General features: G+C 38.2%; 2 protein-coding genes across 4 annotated transcripts in view; both read left to right on the top strand.

Annotated features, from left to right (window-relative positions):
* The first annotated feature begins 366 nt into the window (after positions 1–366).
* On the top strand, positions 367–5,638 carry tmem9b (TMEM9 domain family, member B). Its single transcript, XM_079339200.1, has 5 exons — positions 367–625; positions 1,584–1,675; positions 1,757–1,865; positions 2,118–2,252; positions 4,420–5,638. Exons 1-5 carry the CDS (start codon positions 554–556, stop codon positions 4,573–4,575), a joined length of 564 nt encoding a protein of 187 aa, XP_079195326.1. The 5' UTR covers positions 367–553; the 3' UTR covers positions 4,576–5,638.
* Positions 5,639–6,039: 401 nt separating this feature from the next.
* Positions 6,040–20,733, top strand: part of dennd2b (DENN domain containing 2B) — a 47,701-nt gene continuing 33,007 nt past the window's right edge. Inside the window, exons 1-2 of one of the 3 annotated variants that reach the window (XM_079339185.1) lie at positions 6,040–6,382; positions 20,252–20,350. In XM_079339185.1, coding sequence (XP_079195311.1) covers positions 20,277–20,350 — 74 coding nt within the window. In that variant the 5' untranslated portion in view covers positions 6,040–6,382; positions 20,252–20,276. Of the gene's footprint in view, positions 6,383–11,141; positions 11,408–20,251; positions 20,351–20,733 lie in introns of those variants that run through there. The other 2 variants (XM_079339186.1, XM_079339184.1) reach the window with 2 other exon arrangements.

Genomic DNA, 20,733 nt, shown 5'->3' with positions numbered 1-20,733 from the left:
TAAATGCAATTAACCTGTCCCAACAGATTTGAAGCCATATTGTATTTTAAGCTTCAACAAGGACTTTTCGTGTCTGTTGAGTTTGGTGACCCCTTCAGGCAAAGTGATACCCTGCATCTCTTTGCTGATGTGGTCATTTGTAAGGTTGCGCGCATGTTTTTTTTTTCTCTTCTTGATTCTGCTCCTGCTCGTTTAACACAGATAATCAAATAATGTATGCTAATAGGGAAATCCCCCGAATTAATATTAATTTTAGTTCGTTCAACAATCAGTTAAAAAAAGTGCTCAGAAGGGAAACCTGAAGGATTAGTTCCCCGCCCGCCGGGGGGAGGTCCTGTGCTTAAAATCGAGCTACCCCAGCGGTGTTGTGTGCGGAAGTGGACCGCCATCTCCGGAAACAAGTAGTCAGCTGCTTGTAGGAGGATGATGATGTTTATCCTCGAGTAAGCTTGCGGGCTAACGCCGTCAGTTGTTTTGTATTTTCTTTATATCGTGTTTCCTTTGATAGCTGACAGTGTTCATTATAAACAGACGAGCCTATACGGACTGAAAGATGAGGTCTTTGTTTCTTCTCCAGGTTTTCTCTGTGGCTTGTTTTGTTCTACTAAGTCAAGTGACAGCGAAGGTAAGGCTAATGTTAGCTGAAAATGTCCTCCTTTTAAACAGGCATTGAAATAAACACCTCCGGTCTACACTGTGAGTTAATGCTACGAAGACTAGACCAGGGACTCTTTGGGTTGAATATGCAACTTTTTAGGTGTTTTAAACTCTGCATATGATGAAATACTCAGTGTCTGTTTGATTGATGTACCTTGATACCGGTTAAACAGAAGCTGAACATTATAACCCCATAGAGGTAATATGAACTTTTATCTGCTTGACGATCAGTCACCGAGACAATGATCATATTTAACAGGATACATAAAACCACCATTTATAGGATATTAGCCAAACAACACTTTAACGTGTCTGTATGTTTTGCACTTTGAAATATGAAACGACTGCTAATGTCCACATGAATTATTCGTAGTCTTCATTATCACAGGAGCAATACGTCCTCGTGCATGTAAATGACAAAACACATTCAACAACAACAACTTCAGATTCATAGGAACTGAGTGAGACGAGAACAAGTGAATAAACAAAACACGAGGAACAAATAAATCACTACATTGATTTAAAGAAGCAATATGAGAGTAGTAAAAAAAATCATATGATTTTAACTAAATTTTTTTTGTAAGTGCATTTTGTGTTTGCCAGCAACATTGTGTGGATATTTAGAGAGGACGTGGAAAAAAAGCAGGAAAGAATTAGGTTTTCTTTATTATTCCCCCATATTAATATGATAATATTTAGAACATAATAATTTACAGGACTCCTGAGCCTGTTGGAGGTGAGGGGGGGTCTGTCCCTTGCTCAAGGGCACCTCGGCAGTGCCCAGGAGGTGGCATGGCACCTCCAGTGACCAATTTCCAGATTTTTTTTGGTCCACACCGGGACTCAAGTGGGACTCGCCTCCCAACCCAAATCAATGTCTAAGTCAAACAAAAATCAGTTTGAAACGTGTCGTCTGCCTTTCACAGAATTCAGAGGACATTCGTTGCAAATGCATCTGTCCACCGTACAGAGAGATCGAGGGTCAAATCTACAAACAAAACGTATCCCTCAAAGACTGGTATGTTATAAGAGACATGTCATCATCCAGCCCTTTACTTACACGCTAGCATCTTATTCAAGTGAATGTGTTGTCTTTCAGTAACTGTCTCCATGTCGTTGAGCCCATGCCAGTGGATGGTAAAGATGTGGAGGCGTACTGCTTGCGCTGTGAGTGTAAATATGAGGAGAGGAGCTCGGGGACCATTAAGGTAAGTGTATCACAAAGTAAGGGATGATTGATTATTTGGACCACCATAGAGCTGCACACACTCCTCCTATTTGTTTTTCATCTAAGAAACAAAAAACTACATTTAGCATGATCAATTGAATCTATCGTGACTGTTTAATCGATAATTGTTGATGCATCGAAATTGAAAAGTTACTTCCAGCTTCTTATGCGTTTCCCCTCTCTATCTTGTAGTCATGTTGAACAACGGGTCAATAATTGTTCATGTTTTTAGGTAACCATCATAATGTACCTCTCTATTCTGGGCCTGCTGCTGCTGTACATGGTCTACCTGACTCTGCTGGAGCCCATGTTGAAGAGGCGTCTGTTTGGGCACTCGCAGCTCATCCAAAGTGACGACGACGTCGGGGTACGTGCTCCTCTTTTTGTGACAGCACTAAAACTCGTGAACAAATCCTCACTATGATCCTGCCTCAACTTTTAACATTAAAAAGAAGTTACAGCACATTGACTTCTTTCTCGTCGCGGCAATAGTAGCCTGCCTTTACACAAAATATCAAATAGGATCCTTTTATGAGATGATAGATTTCTGATTTTTTTTAAAAAGATGTTTGTTAAAGTACGCTAAAGAGCTGCTTTTGGAATAAATGCCTCAAATGTTCAAATCAAACAATAAATACAGGATCATATTTGTTAATGACCTTGAATGAATGTCTAATTTAACAGCAGTTAAATCTATTGGCAGAATTTCACATCTCCCCTCCAAACCCAGAGAGTAGTGTTTAGTTTCAGAAAGTGCTTTCTCATTCTTAATCTGATCCATTATTCCTCACAAACGTTTTAGTTCACATCTTGCTGTCTCACTCCTTTTGGCTCTTACTGGGTTATTGAATGTCATTAAAATGAAAGACATGCTGCAACAGTCTGTTTCTCATATACGTAATTATGAGCATGACAGAGAAGGAAGGTCTGCTTATACCATTTGGTGAGGCAGAAAAGACTATTAGATCTTCAGTTTTGGGGGGCTTTTTACAACTTTATTTACAGATAGGACAGTGGATGGGGACAGACATCCAGGAAAGGAGCCACAGATCAGATTCGAACCTGTCTGCCTGCCTGCTTGGAGTTCTTCCGTACATGGGCAGTGCTCACTAACCACTTGGCTACCAGCGCCCCCAAACTGTATTTTCTTTTGGACTGAAAAACAGCTGCAGAGCAATCAGAAAGGCTTTCCCTTGTTTCTAACAGTTAACCAGTTGCTGATAAAATCATCTCTCAGGAAACGGAAGCACAATTATGATACTCAAGGTGTTTTACAAAAACAGGGAAATAAATGCAGTCTTCTCTGGTGTGAAGAAGGGCTTTTATCTGAACAAACCACTGACTGCCTTTGCCTGAAGGGAACTGCAGCCAACACACTGAGCTCTCGTGTGTTTTCACTGGCAGAGTCCAGACTAGAGGAATTGTTCCATGAGTATTTACTGTTAAAATATTCTTCTGCAGTTCAAACCAGATGTTGCACAACAATTTAACTTTTATTCAAAATGAAAGGAGGAGAATGACTGCAGCAGCTCCCAGGTCACCCCCCCCCCCCCCCCCCCCCCAAAAAAAACAAAAAAAAACATGTTTATGTGAGAAATGTTACTGTTTAGATGTATGAAGGGTTTGTTTGGGAATAAAAAGAGCTTATTCCTAATAGACTCAAGAGTTGAACAAAATAGGTCAAACTGTGATTGTAACCAATTTAAGAAAGATAGCAATTTAACTGGAAATCCTGCTGCTACATTATTATAGAGGGAGTTATGTGCTTGTGTTGTGATGTGAGTTACTAAACTGATCACGTTTTAAAGGTAGGGTCGGTCATTTTTGAAAACTAGTATGATTTTGGAAGTAGCATCTCTGTTTTGTATTCACTCAGCCCCTCCCCTCTGTGCTCCCTCAAGAGTCACATCCCTCACTTACATGCACTAGAGCCATTGATCCAGAAGTGGATTTCAGCTCGTGCTTTGAGGGTGGGCTCGTGCATGCATGAGGTAGAGAGGCTTGATAGGTTTATAAAACGTATACCGAGTGCTGACATTGGTCGAAGTTTTTACACGTTTACAACTGCTACAGATGACAGATTATTATTTTTTGCTTCTTTTTCAGAGCGCATGAATTACAAATTAATATCAGGACCTAAAAAACTATTTTAACCAACGTATTAAAAAGTGTATCTGGAAGAAATGACCTACCCTGCCTTTGAATGAAACTTATGGGCCTGGAGCTTCAGCCAGCACTGATCAATATTAATATAAACTAAGTCAATATTATTCATGACCTCAACTGAAATAGTTTTGCAAAAAACCCAGCACTTTCTTCACTTGTGAAACTGTGGAATTTGAAAAATAAAGTGTAATTCATGTCACATTTCAAACATGATCAGGATTTTTCTGGCCTTATCCATCGACTTATTGTCATTCTTTGTGAAATGGGGTCGTCTTGTAGGTCGGCTAAAAGCAACAGGAAGTGTTGATATGCTGATTGATTTCGTACCTTCTCAGTTAATTGTGGTTCTCTCCATGCTGTGTTTTCAGGACCAACAGCCTTTTGCGAACGCTCACAACGTGCTGTCCCGCTCTCACTCTCGACCCAACATGCTGAACAAAGTGGAGCACGCTCAGCAGCGCTGGAGGAGGCAGGTCCAGGAACAGAGGAAGTCCGTGTTCGACCGCCATGTTGTTCTCAGTTAAACTTCAGTGTGTCCTGTGATCAACAGTTACTGACGGTGGAGCAAAAAACAAACAAACAAACAAACAAACAAACAAACAAACAAACAAGAAAACACTGTGATGGAGCCCTCAGTTTAAATATTGCTTCCTTTCTCTCATTTGTGTTGTGAGGCTTCTGAAGTGATTAATGTGAAGGAGTTTGGTCCCCTTCAAGTGTAAATTCCAGGTTGGGCACTGTCATTTAGTCTGCTGCACAAGAGATAACAGTCACTCAGTTTTGCACAATATTTACTGAACAGTCTTGAATAGCATTCCCAAGAGCTGAATTCACTCTCTGACTGGTGACTGGTTTGCAGAAGTGCTGAGTCATTAGAGAATTGACTTCATCAATGTGAGATAAAGATAAATCTCATTTGACTTGTTGTGGCCACATTTTCAAATGAAGCCAAAATTGACCACATGTTGAACCTACAGACTAAACTCTAAACATTTAAAAAAAACAAACAGATGTTTGCTGGATAAATGTCCCCGGTTAATACTGAAGTAAAAAACACTTTGAACTACTGCTCTAACCTCGGGAGGAAGGACATCGTGTAAAATGATATTCTTTCAGCCTTCTTTGAAAATGCATGTTTTATAACGCTCCTTTTATAATTGTGTTTTCAATCCTCCATTCCTATCATAATGTCTCTTGTCTGCTGTGAAGAAAACATCATTTAATGCGTTCTATTTGACATTTTAACATATATCTGCTGAACCTCATCTCTTAAATTGATGCAATTTCATGGTGATGTCATAGTGAACGTAGCTGTGCTATTGACCCTCATCTGTAAAGAACTTCTGGAATCAGTACCCTCTTCTAATGTTTAAAGAAATCGAATAAATAGTCTGTGATTTTCTAACATCAGTACCATTTTGAAGGTCCTTGTTGTTCGTCGGGCTTCATTCGATCACAGCGTGGTGTTATTCTGAGGTTATTGTGTGGACGATGGGGCTGTGTGAATGAAGAAGAATCAGATCGTGTTCTTAACTATTGTACATGTGAAACTTTTGACTTCGAAATAAATGTATGTCATATTTGCCATTCTTGCAGTTATAAAGTGTTTACATTTCTTCATGCTTGACATTATCTGCGGGCCTCACAAGTCATTTAGAAGAACAAGAACTTTCACGTTTTTAAATCTGTGGTTTCCTATGAAACGATTTCAAGAGTTTACTAGGTTATTGAAGCTGGATGTTGCCCTGGGCTTATACCTGCAAGACTAGGAGAGGAGGTTTTCTCTGGGATTTGGGGGCATGGTACTGTAAGTACTTAAGTGTTAAAGATCTGGCCCTTGATGCACCAATAGCTTAAAAGTTGTATAATCTTTGATTTTTTTTTCTCACCATATTCATGATTCCACACCATCAATACTCTACTGTGTCATCTCTTTACAACCGCAGTTTCCTTTAGACATTAAGTTTGACCCTCTCCTCTACTTATTTATAGCACATTCTTCAGTACCTGTATTAACACATAAACATCTGGACAAAAGCCAGTTGGATTCATTGTACTGAAGAGTGACCACATCAGCTGGTTCTCTAAATATTTGACAGCCACCAGTATCCATTTTTTTCTTAATCAAGTTAAATGATTTCCATACAGCTGCGTCACCGTTTCCTGCTCACTTTTCCCTTCTTCCCTCCTCTCGTTGCATGCAGTTAGGCGGAGGAGACTATTTTTCCGCAGAAAAAAAAGAGTCAGTTTTCAGGCTGCAGACAGAAAGAGACACAGACTCTGTAAGAAACAGAATGGATCACTGAACCAAACTCTGCAACGGAAACACAGGTAAACCTTTTGTTTCAAATTATGACTGGTTGAAAACGTAACAATGCAAAAGTCAACTTTTTCTTTATTTGTTATAGAAAGTCGTAGGAGTTTCAGCATCTTTAGAGGACTGTGCTCATAAGAAAAGATCAGTTCATATTTCATAGTTTGTCATGTCGTTAACTTATTTAGCATGGTCGAGCTGTGCGTTTTTCATACTCACTTACTTTGGTCGATGTTTGTAGACTGTCTTAATCTTCTGTTTGACTTGTTAAAGAAATTGTAGTTTTCTTAATCTGCGGTGCTGCATTTGCACGAGTTGGACTACAGGAGGCGCCTCAGCCTATGAATTTGATCCATCCATACAATCCGTGTCTATGGTATTGATGCATTAACCTTTGTTTACCTTCTACGTTCATGCTCCCACAAGTTTCACTTCAATTACCACCCTACACACACACACATACACGCGCGCGCACGCCCACTCACATAAACTACCGGAGGCTACTGTGTAACCTCGTTGCAATTCATTTGCCTTTAAGGTTTCTTTGTCAGACTGCTGCTGCAAATGCTGTGAGTTGAACAATTCCTGAGATAAAGGATTGTCCTTGAGCAAAACTTTACAGTCCTTGCTCTTACGGGACGATATGATGTGTGTTGTGAGATTGCAGCTGTTGTAAAGACTATGCACTGTAACATGGTGTTACTTATGAAATGCATGTTTATCAGACCGATTATTTTATGTTGAATACATGCAATCTGTTCTTTGCATTGCATTGTGGTCATGTATTTTGAAGCTATTACAGGGGTTTGACTTATTTTTTTAGTCAATCAACTAGTTTGTTGCTTTATAAAAAGTCACCAAATGGTGAAAATGTTGCTTAGGATGACTAAAGGAACAAGAAATATTCAAAATAATGAAGCTTGAATCAGATAACTTTGACAATCTTCTACTCCAAACATTTCATGAATTACCAGAATAGCTGGCCATTGATCAAATATCTGTGCACTGATCAAATAACCACTGTATCTCCTAGTGTCTGCAAATAATGATAAATGTCTCTGGGCTGTGCTGGAATAGAAGTATAAGGATTCGTGTAATACAAATACTCAAGCAAAGCACCCCAGATTCATATTTAGGTTCATACGTTTGGATTTCATAGCTGCTACTCAGTATCCTTTTGGTGTTACATTCTACCGTGTGAATGATAACTCTTCAAAATTGTGTCTTTAAGGGGAAAAACGGACAAAAAACATGTTTGAAATTTGCCTCAGGCTGCCAACTCTTTTAACATCTCAATAATTAGAAAGATTCCACTTGAAGTTATTCTCTCCACCGAATATTGAAATACAAATCCAGAATATGTTTTATAAAGATATACATAAAAAACATGTAGTAGTTTCACAATATCATTTCAGTGACTCTTTTAAAGACGTGCAGCTTTTGCTCCTCAGTTATTAACAGGGACAGTGTCTTTAGTCATCTTTACTCCTGTCAGAGCTGTCAAACTGTATCTCAGACCATCATCGACCCGTCAGCCTCAGTCAACTTATCCTGGAGTGGCCTCAGGTCTTTTTTTTTCCTGAAACCTGATATGGTGTTTATTGCAGAATATATATTTTAAATACAGCAGATAAATGGTAAAGCTATTACAGTCAAACATCCCTCCAACTCCTGGGAACATCCAGAAGTTAAATAGAAGGATCTGAGGTGAATTCTATCGTGTAGGTGGAAAAATCCCCACAGAGCTGCAGAATAATCCCCTTGAATGGTTCAGGATTTGGGATTCAGAGTGGATCCTTAACCAACACACATAAAGTAAAAGGATTATTAAAGAAAATAAACACTTACATTGTCCAGCTTTCGCATGTATAAGAATAAGAACCTACAAACTGAACTAAACTAGTTTTAATAAAGAATATGAAGATTTAAGGTTAGCATAATGGATTTAAGGATTTCATTAGATAAAAATTCTGAGTGTACACGTGGAACGGCCGCATGTTCTGTTTTGATTTGAGCTTCCTTTGATGCTTCCATGTCATGCAAGGAGAGGATGTGGTTTTTAATGAGAAATACAGACGGCTCAGCGATCAGTGAAAACTTCTGTGAGAAAATAAGCTGGAGTTACGTTCTGGTAGAAAACATCCCTCAAAAAGAAGTCAGTTTCTCGGCTCTTTTTGTTGCATAGGCAGCGAGGATCTAAAGTTTCTTCAGGAAGGACACTCTTTATGAGGCCTTTTCAGTGGCTCTCTGAGAAAAGCCACACAGTGACACGGCACTATAGGCTTCCTGCTGACTTGATGTTACACACTGTGATGACGGATGTCTGGATTTTTGTGACTTCCTCAGTTCCCAGGTCTGTGGTATGATATAAGACACCACAAAAGAGTGAGTTTTAAAGACAAGTTGTTCTTCAGTATTAGGTATAAAGACGTTTTAGCAGGGGAGATGATATGGTAGTTATATAGAGGTTTGTCAAATATTGATTTTAAGTTTTCCTATAAAGACAGCTTTTACATCCCGTTTTTGCTGCTTGTCCTATATTCTGTGCTCAGCATCTTCGATCTAATGAGACTCTGACATGAGCTTTTAACTTTTATGAGAATAGCATTAGCGAAATGGTTTGCCAGTTAGCTTTATGTGGGTTACAATGAGAAAACAACTTGTTCAAAATTGCCAGGTGTCATTTTGCATTGATCATTGAATTTCATCGAATTGTTCTATATTTTACTGAATTGGATCGTAAACTCCTAAGATCGTCTTGTAAGGGAGAGACCCTGCCCCTCTAAAAATGACCCTTTGTTAGATAAAACACAGAGGAAAAGATGATGATGATGTCCCATAATTGCAAGTAAATCGCTGCTGTTTAATTGAGGTTGTAGTTTTGTTTTAAGATTTTTTGTTTTGTTTTAAATGTTTGTGAATCTGCTAACACAGGCCGATCCTTCATCCTGACCCGATTTATAATGATATTCTGTGGTATAGACACTGTCACATGTAAACTGTCTGACTGGGGAAGGTATACAACCAGAGACAGTATTTCTATTTTTAAATGTACCTCGTAAATAAACTTGAATTAATGGAATTTCCATTTGAAAGGGGATTACAAATTCAGAATTTATAAATACTTCATGTGTCCTAACAGTAAAATCCCTTGAGGATCCATTGAGTTAAGATCATCTTTGTTGTATCACTTATGATTGTGTTCTAAACACCTTGATGTGTGATCTTAGGTGCTACATAATATGATTTGTACTTTCCTGTATTTTAAACAGATGAACAGATGAATACATTTAACTGCCTGCTGCCCACTTTACCACTGAGGAGCATACCACACAAGTTTGGAATTCATGTGGCTTTTTCATCCTGTTGTTGTCTGGTATTTGTAGAAATGTGACCAAAGAACATGCACAGTCTGAAATGTTTAACAATGTGACTTTACAAAGAGGCTCTTTATTATTGTGTGAATCCGTACTGAACTGCCACATGGAGAGAGTTAAGTGTTTTAATTCTATTGGAGTTTCCTCAAATCTTTAGGGAGGGATTTTACATTTTAGGTGAAAGTTTTCATTTCTGTGGTCAGCTAGAGTTTGGACATGTGGTTCAGCAGTGTATGATTTGTTGAGTGGTATAAAACTGTGGAGTGTAATAATGCGTATTCACTTTATTTGTACTTTACAAGTAACTTGAGACGAGATGGAAAAGATCTCTCACATTTGACAATAGCACCGATACTTGTTGCTTCTTGGTTGTGCTTTGCTGCACCTGTAGCCAAACCCACGATTGATGACATTGTGTTTCAGGTTCCACCTCTGCATGTGGCAGAGGGAGATGTTCAGGCTGAGTTCAGCAAGACTTTCATGCATTGTTTAGACACTTTATAGGCTATATTTGGATCAATTTGTGGTTTCTTTAAGACACAGCTTCATGTCTAGTAAGACACACTTGCTCAGACTGGAATAAAAAAACTTTTTTTTCTAGATCCTTGCTTGTATTGTACTTACTCTCTGATGTAAATTGTTTTGGATAAAAGTGTCTGCTAAAAAGAATTGTATAATCATTACTGGTAGCCTTTTAGGCTATATGCATGGTGATGGCATGTAATTAAGTACATTTACACAAGTAGAATATAATCATTTTCAGATATAGGCCTAGTTATTTTGCTTAGTTTTTTGCTTTTTGTGCAGTTAAAGAGACAAGCACATTTAAGACTGAGGTGAACATATAGGCATATTTACAAGCTATACCAGGTTTAATCACTTAATAGGGTATCAATTATAATTAGTAACTTATTATGCCATCATCTGTTAATGAGTGAATTGAGCTAATAATACTTATAGGAGGCTACATTTGTTTCCATATTTTACTTTGGGTAAATGGCAGAAACTAACTTGTAAAAAAGTTTATTTCACATGTAGCCTATTTATTGAATGACATTCGCTTTAAAAACTTCATCCACCACTGGCCCTTCAATAAAGTCGGTTTATGTAGTGTATCTGTGCATGTAAATAACACAGATTATAAAGTGCTCTATGGGAGGCTTGGTTACACATGTGAAAGACATCTTTGTGCGGGGTTAAATGGATTCACACTGAGTGGAGGTTTTCGGCTGCGTGACAATGTGTGTGTGCAGCGCTGGCAACATGCTCCCATCCCATCAGCAGCCTTCATCTCGTGAATATTCATCCAAACTCCTCATCCTCACCCTGACAATAAACAAGGGACAGAGAGCTTGAATGCCTGGCTGAGGAGGAGGAGAAGGGCATGAGGGGCAAATCCTGAGGAAGGTGGGGGGCAAACAACCCGTTTCCATAGTAATAAGTCCTGCCCTCCACTCTGCTGCAGGCTGAGAGAGAGAGAGGGGAGGCAGAGGGATTTTTTTTGTCGGTTTTTGTTGGAAAGACATCAGTCGGAGTTCATGGAGGAGTGCAGGTAACCAGCCAAAGTTTTCAACGCAGAGACGAACTGGATTAACGCGTTTTAAAAAAAGGGATTATAATCTGGAAATGTCAGCTGCAGACATGGACGTGAGGAGAAACTCGGAGGTAAAAGCCGCCTTATTAATAAATTGAAGAGTTCAAACAGGGGGGTTAAACTTGTAGCCAGTAGCGATATGAAAACATGGGTACAAAGGCTACAAAGTTGTGTTAAAAGTTTCAGTGCATTCAAACGTCTTCAAGTAGTCTTTAGCTGCACGTGACCATATTTGGTCATCGGCATGTTAAACGATGAAGCTCCGATTCAAACACTATTTTTCTTCCTCTGACACTTTGAATGAAGTAATATATGTCCAGCGGACACAGGCAGGAGACTAACTGTGGGGGGTTGTAATAAGACCAAGTTATCGCTGAAACATCCAACAAGTAAAAGCAAAAGCAGATAAACACAAACAGCACAGGACTAAGCATGGTCAGACATGATGAACTGAACACTGTGGGATAGCCAACTTTGCCTCGAGTCTTGTTTTAAGATCAGACTAAATGAAAACACCATGACCATGAAACATATGCTATGCTGTTTAGTATGTTATATAATTGAAAGTTATGCTAAAAACACAGATTGCACACAAGCAGTTTTCCTTCTTGCTGCTGTCTGTCAATGCTCTACCTAGACCCCATGCAAAGGGTTATTACAGACATGTTGAACAATCACACACTGTACATACAGTATGTGCAAAACAAGGAGCCGTTAGTTGAAGATAGTGGCATTAATTCTGCAAAATACTACATGTATCGCCGCTTAGTGTATAACCTCAGTCATGGTTGTTTTTTAAACTTTGTATTTTTCACTTTGCCCAAACTTTTCTCTTCTTCCAGATCTGATTTAAAGTTGATGACATTTTAAGGCATGTGCTGAGCATCTATTGATCCAGTAATTTCTAAATGCACTCTAAAATGAGCTTTTTATTCATCCTCTGACCTCTTGAACTTTTGACACTATCTGATGCATGTAACACTGAACAGTTGGTGTAAATCCATGAGCTACATCAAGATAATCCAATAAAGATAGAAAACACCACTGTTCACCCAATAAATCGAGTGCTTTATAAACTCAATATGATGACTTTTAGACCCATCATGAACAATATTATTCATGTTTCTTAAAAGATTAGGCCTACAACTTGTATCACCTGAGATGTGACAGGTTACTTTTTTCCCCATTGCATCCCTTCTATTGTGTAATCAAACAATGACCTTCCCCTCGTACTGGACAGAACTGTCAACACAAAGCTATTGAGGAAATTCTTCACTGTTCTCTGTTCTGTTTATCAGCACTGAGCCAGGTCCGTCATTAGACGCGTTTAAAAGGACCATTGTTAACTCAAACATCATAAAGTCTTCTCTCCCTCTCCTTTGTAGAAGAAGTAACAATTCAACCTCAGTTAAATTTGGACTAATCAGATTCAAATGTGTTTCAGTTCTTGGGTAGCATTGGACACTTTTTGTTTTCAAGTTCACTGTCACAACATTTGTAAATAAGTGAAAAAACTGCATTGAACACTAGCTAATCATAAAAACTTCAAAGATTTTTGCAAAATATTTGATCAATCAAGAACTTCATGGGCCATTTAATCATTTATCATGACTATAGATTATCTTACAGTGATACTGACGATGAAAAGTTATCATTGCAGCATATTTTTGTGGTCATAATGATGGAGAACATAATTAATCAGCGTTGTTTTCTCTGTTATCTTTATCATCTTAATGAAGTGAAACTCCTGTGCTGCAGGTGTTTGCATGTAATGCTCTGTCACAAGTACAAGGATCCATTTTGGCAGGTTCAAGATTCAACAGGTGTACAAAGTATTACGATTTCCAGTTAACAATCACTTTTGAGACCTGCAACTGGTTCTGGGAGGATTCATGCTTTGTGACACCAGGAAAACTATGAGGAAACAGTTTGGTTAATTGTCTTGGTGGAGGGAACCTCAACCATCATCGTTTGGTGTGTAGGAGTATTTTCCTGCAGAGTGTCTTTTACTAGATTTCTCAACCTGATATCTTCGTCCATTGTTCATCACGACTGTCTCTCTCAACTTTACCCCACATTCAGATGAAGATACCTTTCAACCACCTATAAACAATGCTTCTTTATAAAAGAAAACCACTTCCAATGTGTGTTGCCTCATGACACCTCTGTGCGGAGTTACATTTCTAAACTAAACTTCACGTGTTTTATTGTATTTTTTTCCCTGTTGAGACCTTTTTAAACCGGTTTTGTCCTCTTGTCTTACAAAACTTGTGGATTCTGCACTGCACTATGATCACTGTGTAAACATACTTTGCATTTCGTAAGAGTTACTGTACATTAACAATGATACAGCAACAGGCTGATTGCAAATATTCCTTGTGTGAGTCACATTGAAACTGTTTTTTATTGTGCAAAATAAATGATGTCTCAATGGGATTTGTGCCATAACGTCATACCATGACATCACCATGTTAACATGAACATGTTAGGAGATGTTCTGCAGTCGTTGTGAAATTTAAACACACAGACATTACACTGTCAGCGTTTGGCCGTGTTTGTGAACTTTTCTTTAACAGAAAAAATTGTTTCCTGTTTAAGTATAATATGAATATAAAAAATCCATTGGAATCAAATCAATCTGTCTGTCTGTCTGTCTGTCTGTCTGTCTGTCTGTCTGTCTGTTACTCTGCTATTTGGAGTAGTGCTTTCGAAAAATTCGACAAAACTGTAAAGTCTTTAAGTTGTTATGAATTTTACATTACAACAAACATTGTTGCAACTTATCTTTAACTCATTTTTTGTCTATTTACTGTTGTTCATGTTTAACTGAACACCTGTGCTCCAATACACAAAAAGGTCTAGCAAGCTGATTGCAACCATTAGCTTCATCTTACCATTATAGCTTAAAAAAATGACTCCTTCTTATTCATTGCCATAAATTCAGACTTCTGCAATGTTGTCATTACAATTTCTCATATGGTGATAACAATGAAATTGCAATTAGTTGCGTAGCCCTAGCTTGACATTTTAGCATGCTATTAGCTAGTAAACAGCAACAGATAGCCTAGTCTCATTGTGGTCAACTAAACAGAAACGCATGTGATGTAAAACTTGCCAGGGTTTTTGTTTGCTAAACTGAACTTGGACTCTAAGACTGAGCCAAACAAGCTTTCATCTAATCTTATTTATGTCCTTGAAAAAGTCAAACTTGAGTGTGTCAGAGGTCATCTCTGTGACACACACGTTGGCCCCCCTGCTACAGCTCAAATGGATATAAGCCCGTTTTCCACATGCCTGCCTCTGCAGCTGTGCATGCTCATATCTAGGTTACACAGAAGGGTTTTTCGTCTTTTCCCCAAAGAGAAAATAAGCCATGATCAGTCAAGAAAAGAAAATAGCTGAAACTGCTAAAAGAGGAGATAAAAAAAGATTCTGAGAATTGGTTCCACCTGGTCTACAGAACTATACAGTGGCAACGTGGTGGAGTGTGGGGGTAATTATGTAGGTATGACTATGTACAACTGCCAGTAGCATCGACCTTGGTGGTTTTCTTTTATATGGAGACACATTAAGGCTGTCAAGCTGAAACCACTATCCAGAGACAGCTGGGTATTTACACATTACAAAAGTCTTTTAGAGAGAAAGTTTTTTTTCTTAACATGCAACATGTGTTTTTTTCATGTAATTCTCCTGCAATGCTCAGTTTAACATGATTGTACCCATCTAAAGTCTCTTTTTGTCTGTAGTGGACAAAACTGGTCTTTATGATATTCAAACAATATCGTGTATCTGTGTGTGGGCTCGTGGCTGCATGCGATGGGACGTTTGGAAAGAGTTGATAATTTGCAGAAATTTCACCCTTTTTTTTTCCCACATAGCTTTTTTGGCTGCTTGTGATGGACTGCAGATTTAAAAATCCTTGAAGTCAAGTTGCTAAATCAGCAGTAAAGCGAGGGACAGGTCAGCCAGAAAAAGCAGTGAAGCATTAGACAAAAGAAGATTGTATAAGCCTGAGTTCATGGTAGCTGCTTCTGCATGTTTCAGAATTAACAAAGATCTTACTTTGTCCATAATGACGTCATAAAATTCCTAGATTAAATCGGCCCTGGACATCAAGAGCCAGGTGCATAGACAGAGCATTTTTAAGGTCTTTATTGAATGAGAGAGAAATCCTTGGCATATGATGCAGGTGTTTCTGCCCAACGCCTGGGCTTTCTTCCACCCTCTGAAAACATTCCTTAATATTTTAAACGCAGCCGCAGACTGATGGATAGGGCAAATATTAGTACATTCCTTCATGTAGTAGAGTGAACTGTGTATCAGATGATCCATCAAAAGTGACAGGACCAAGGATGTGTGTGCTCTCTTTTGCAAGATATTTATCTCTTTCACACATACACATGTGCACACTTGCAAACAGCTGATAAGACTTACTTTTTAACCACGTCCCTCTCAAGGACGTGCTGAACACAAAGGGCTCTTTATTCCAAACAGTCGATTGGAGACACTGCAGTGGTGAATGATGCTCTTGTTGCTTAGGAAAATATGCGTCATTGATATGCGTCTCATGAAATCAATTAGTGCTTTTATGAAGATGACGAAACCAGGAAACACTCTGGAAATTGTGAAGTAGATCATTAAAATGATGGTTTTGAGTGTCTCAAGAGACCACTTTGTTTTGAGGATTTGAATTTGGCAGTATTCAAATATTCAAATATGAAATGGGGAAGAGTTTTTTTTTTTAACCATATGGTTGTGTGTATTGTCTGATAGAGCTGTATGTAAGAACAGGAAAAAAACAGTCAAGCTACAGTTCAGGAGCTTTCAGGTGTAGATCTGAGCACATGTAATTTTACTGATGTGTATAACAGGATAGCTTTGTTGTGTGTCCTGAGAGACACAACTGAGGGTACAATGATGTGACTTAAAACGTCACAGGGGATTGTGTCGGATGTTGTGGAATGTTGTGGATATTGTGTGTATCGTTAACTGCGTCAGTACAGTACCTTTGTGTCCAATTAGACCTAAAGCGGATCGTTTACACTCCCTGATCTTAACTGTTTCCTTTTTTTTGTTGAGCCTTGCTTGTGTTTCTCTGTGATGTATGTCACTTTGGATAAAATTGTCTGCTAAAAGAATGTTAGAATTGTTACCTTTTCAATGGAAATCATCAGTCAACAACAAGGTCATCAAATAACTTTACAGCTCTTTATTTTGCTGTTTGTAATTCCTTTAATCATTATTTTAATACAATAAGGAATAATTACATTAATCAAAACCAAACCGTTAACCATAACTAGCTAAAATGAGAGTGTTTTTTACGTGCTGGCTGGCAGATACTCAACATGTATTGTTGAAAACAAGGGTTACACTATTTTCCTGTGAATGCCTTTCACACTCCACACATAAATCAGAGTTTCATAGACCAACAGACGTCTGACAAGAAGCTGTTTACAGTGAACACAAGTATGAAATATTCTTCGACAAATATAAAGTATCCTGCATTCTGAGTAACTGCTCATATTGGTGCAAACATATCTGTTATTTAATCTAAAAATCACTTCGTCACCCAACATCTGTGGGTTCTTCTTCGAACGAGTGTTAATATTTCTTCACATTAACTAGACATACAAAGAAACAAGCTTAAAAGTTGGGCAGTCACATTGGTCCATAAGAGCTTCAGAAGGACCATCTGTTTGCCATCAATTTTTTAACATATTCATATGATAGTATCATTTGAAATTATGGATGACGCAAATGGCAACAAAAAATCTTGTAAATTAATTTTGGACCATTTGCCAAAAATGCATCACAGCTACACAATCCCCTTTGTACGTCTATCTGTAAAACTGCAAACATCTTAACACCAATCAAAGTCAAGTGTTTCATCAAGACTTCCAGAAAACCTCCCCAACATTTAGCTGTTGACCGTTTGCTTGCCTTATGCTATGAAATCTCAGGAGAAAACTTTACATGAATCTGGTTGAATGAACTTTAAAGGTACTCCAGAGCTTTCTCAGCAGTGATGTTTTAAAGCCAGTTATTTTGTGTTGAGAGATGCTATCAGGTCTCAGGAAGTCAGTTGGCTAACGCCTCAATGTTTACACTGCTCAGTCCATCTCGGGCCTGTGTGACCCATTTCTGTGATTGTAGCGTTCCCTGTCCCAAAGCTTAAAAAAAAAGTGATTATTTAAAAACAAACAGCTCTTGACTTTATTTAACCAAAGCATGAGAGCTTATTCCCTACAAAATGCAAATAGTTTGCAGTTTATGTTTGTTTGTTTTTTCTTCTGGCAGCTTATTGCAATTTTTTTTCTCTGATAGTGATGTGTTTCATTGAAGGTGTAACAAATTTAAATGACGTGTTAAAGTTGTTAAAGTGTTAAAGTTAGAGAGAGCATCAAAGAGAATACTGAATCTCACCTCCTAAACAAACAGTTTTATTTCTGCAGGTAGTAATCGGAAGTAATATTTCACATAGCTACTAGTGTGCAGATTCATGTTAAAGATTGTATTTTTCAGGCTCGGCTTTGTTGGTCCTGATTTCCCTTTGTGTTTGAGCTTCCCATGAAGGATTTATTTAGTTTAATCATGCAAATTATTTAACTAACTAACTAACTAACTTACTGTGTCCCATTCAATATCCAAAATGTGTGTATGTGTTTAAAAATCAAATCATGCTTGTCCAAAAAAAGCCAAAGTTCTGTGATTTACAGAAACCATTAATGTCAAATTTTGTAAGAATTAATGTTTGGTCTGATATTCTTCCCTTTTGACATTTTCTTTCTTAATCCTACAGGATTGCCTGCATATAAGAAAACATCATTAGATCTTGATCTCAATGGGCTAATTACCTGGTTAAATAAAGGTTAAACAATACAGCATTCTGAGAAAAGTTGTGAAGGAATGTTATAAGCCGGTCATCACTATTAAGATTCTGTTAAAAATAATGATGCAGGCATGTCATCTTAGCATCGTCCACACAGTCACAGGAAATAGCTGACAGCAGGAATGCTCCCTCTCTCTCCTCATCTGTCTCTATAGGACTTAGCTCCACTTCTGGTTGGCTGGCTTCTTCATACAACAACTTCCTGTAAACAAGCCAAGTTTCCAAGCACCCTCCCATCCTCCACCTCTGATCTCCAGAGATCTGCATTTGACCTCCTTACGCACCAGAACAATCACTTTGAGCCCTTCAAAGGCGCATTGCAGCATTTAAGAAAGTGATTTAGAGGGCCATTGACCAACAGTTTGAACTGAAAGGAAGATTTAACTAACTGCTGGTCTGATGTGAGATTTTAAGTGTCGGAAACATTTATCAAAAGAAAATGTCTTAACTTTTTTTTTCCCTTGCAAAAGGATGTCACATGAAGCTTGGATTTGGAGGATATTCTATTTAACAGCAGAGTATCCCTACCTAACAGAGTAAACCATTACTGAAAATATTCACAGACGTGTCTAATAGTTATTAATCGATAGTTCTTATTCTCAAACAGTTCTTAATCGCAAAAGGAGCTGTCCTTTCAAAGAGGTAGCCCCTGTGTTTCTCAATCATGGAACTACAATTACCAACGATTCAAATTGATTCATTCTCATTAGTGGAGGAAATGTCAATGTAGACATAAGAAGCATCATCAAAACATATTGGAGCGCTATTATTCAATTCGTATGGATCAGTCGATCTCTGATTTGTTAGATATTTATGATAAGAGAGGTGATTATATAAAAACATTGAACAGGAGCTTAGATGTTTGGAGGTCCATGGTAATGTAATTAGTAAACACTATCTTTATCACATAGATTGTCCACCAGAGAGCACTGACATGTTTTGTTGTGTCTCATAAAAGCTGTTTATTGTTGACTCCATTAAAAAAAGAAAATGAAAAAAAGATGAATCCTTTACCAAAAAATGTGCTTATTAAGATCATCAGATGATATCTCTCCTAAATATTGGTTCTCCACATTTCTATTACATGTTCATTTATGCACTGCTGCTGTACGCTGTATACAAGTCTTCTCTGTTGGAAATCATCTTTAAAATATTTGCAGCTAACCTGAAGACAGCCTCAGAACTGAACAAGTCATGTCAGCAATGGCCGACTTTCCTTCTTTGTTCCCTGGCTAAGAACCAAATCACTACATCATGACCTTGTTTAAAAATGTCAGTTGAGATTTATTTATTTTCTGGCAGTAACGTAGTTCGAGGTTTGATGCAAAAATAGACTTTTTAAAGTGGAGGAGCATCTGTGCCAATTGTTCCTCTGCTGTCCTACAGGCTGTGTTAGTTATTCCTCTTGCTCTGAGTTTGTTGAAATTCCTCAACACTGTTTACAAGAAAGATTTGACACCTGTAGGCAAGTGGAGTACTGGGGGATTTTGGTAATAACTTGCCTTATGAAAAGGTGTCAAGTACAACTGCAACCATTCTTCTCTGTTTATCTTTGTCTGTCAGATTTTGGGTTGGAGGGTTTCAGAAGCAAGGGAAGATAATATCAGCTGTACGGCTCTCTTCCATCATTTCTTTCTGAAAATCCAGTTGGTATTGGAACTTGTGTTCACCCTTTGATGCCGAGTAAAGCAGTATAAGATCAACATCAAGGTGGTGTGCAGAGCTGCAAAGCTAACATGATTTGACCTGTTCATTCTGCTCTTTCATCAAACATTTGTTGCAGTCCCTTGCTGTGGTCTGACAGATTTTTTCATTTGATATGAAGCTGAATTTAAGGGCATTTTCATGGCAAGCATGAACCCATTTTGAACACTGCTTGAGCCTTATTCCATATAATATTGACCACAAACAAAACCACAACAACCTTCGAAAGAATTAATTATCTTGAATGAATTATCTTAACATTAACATTTGGCAGCTGCAGTTTTTTTTAAATGTTCACCATTTCTTTGTGCTTGTTTTTCAGGTGACTGGGTGGTTTGCAGACCAACATGACAGCCAACAAGGGTTCGAAGGCTGTGGCCCGTACAGGAGGGGGTAAAGCCCCGCGGGACATCCCCGACAGGTCAGTGACACCTGGGACAGGAGGAGTGAGTTAATGTGCACTTCAAGTCAAATAACATAGTTTCAGAGTATTCATCAGCCTGGATGCTTTGCCTTTTGATTTTAAAGAGAAACAACTCATCACTTCGTTAATTTTTATCCACCTCTTCATATCGATGAATAGTCTTTATTCTTTTTTTTTTCTTTTTTTTTATCCCACATGGGGAAAAAAAACTCATTGATTGTAAATCATGATAAGGCTTCCAGAGATTTTGCAAGCAGGATCCTGTATCCTGGATGAAGGCCCCATCCAGCTCTGAGCTGTGAGTACTGAGCTAAGCTTGTGTTAGCATGTTGAGAGCTGACAGTGTCCTGCTGGGAGAGAATAACAAACTTTGTGAATGA

This window comes from Symphodus melops (genome assembly GCF_947650265.1).
Source record: "Symphodus melops genome assembly, chromosome: 3".
Lineage (NCBI taxonomy): Eukaryota > Metazoa > Chordata > Actinopteri > Labriformes > Labridae > Symphodus > Symphodus melops.
The sequence above is the reverse complement of the archived record's forward strand: the minus strand, read 5'-3'. Positions and strand labels throughout refer to the sequence as shown.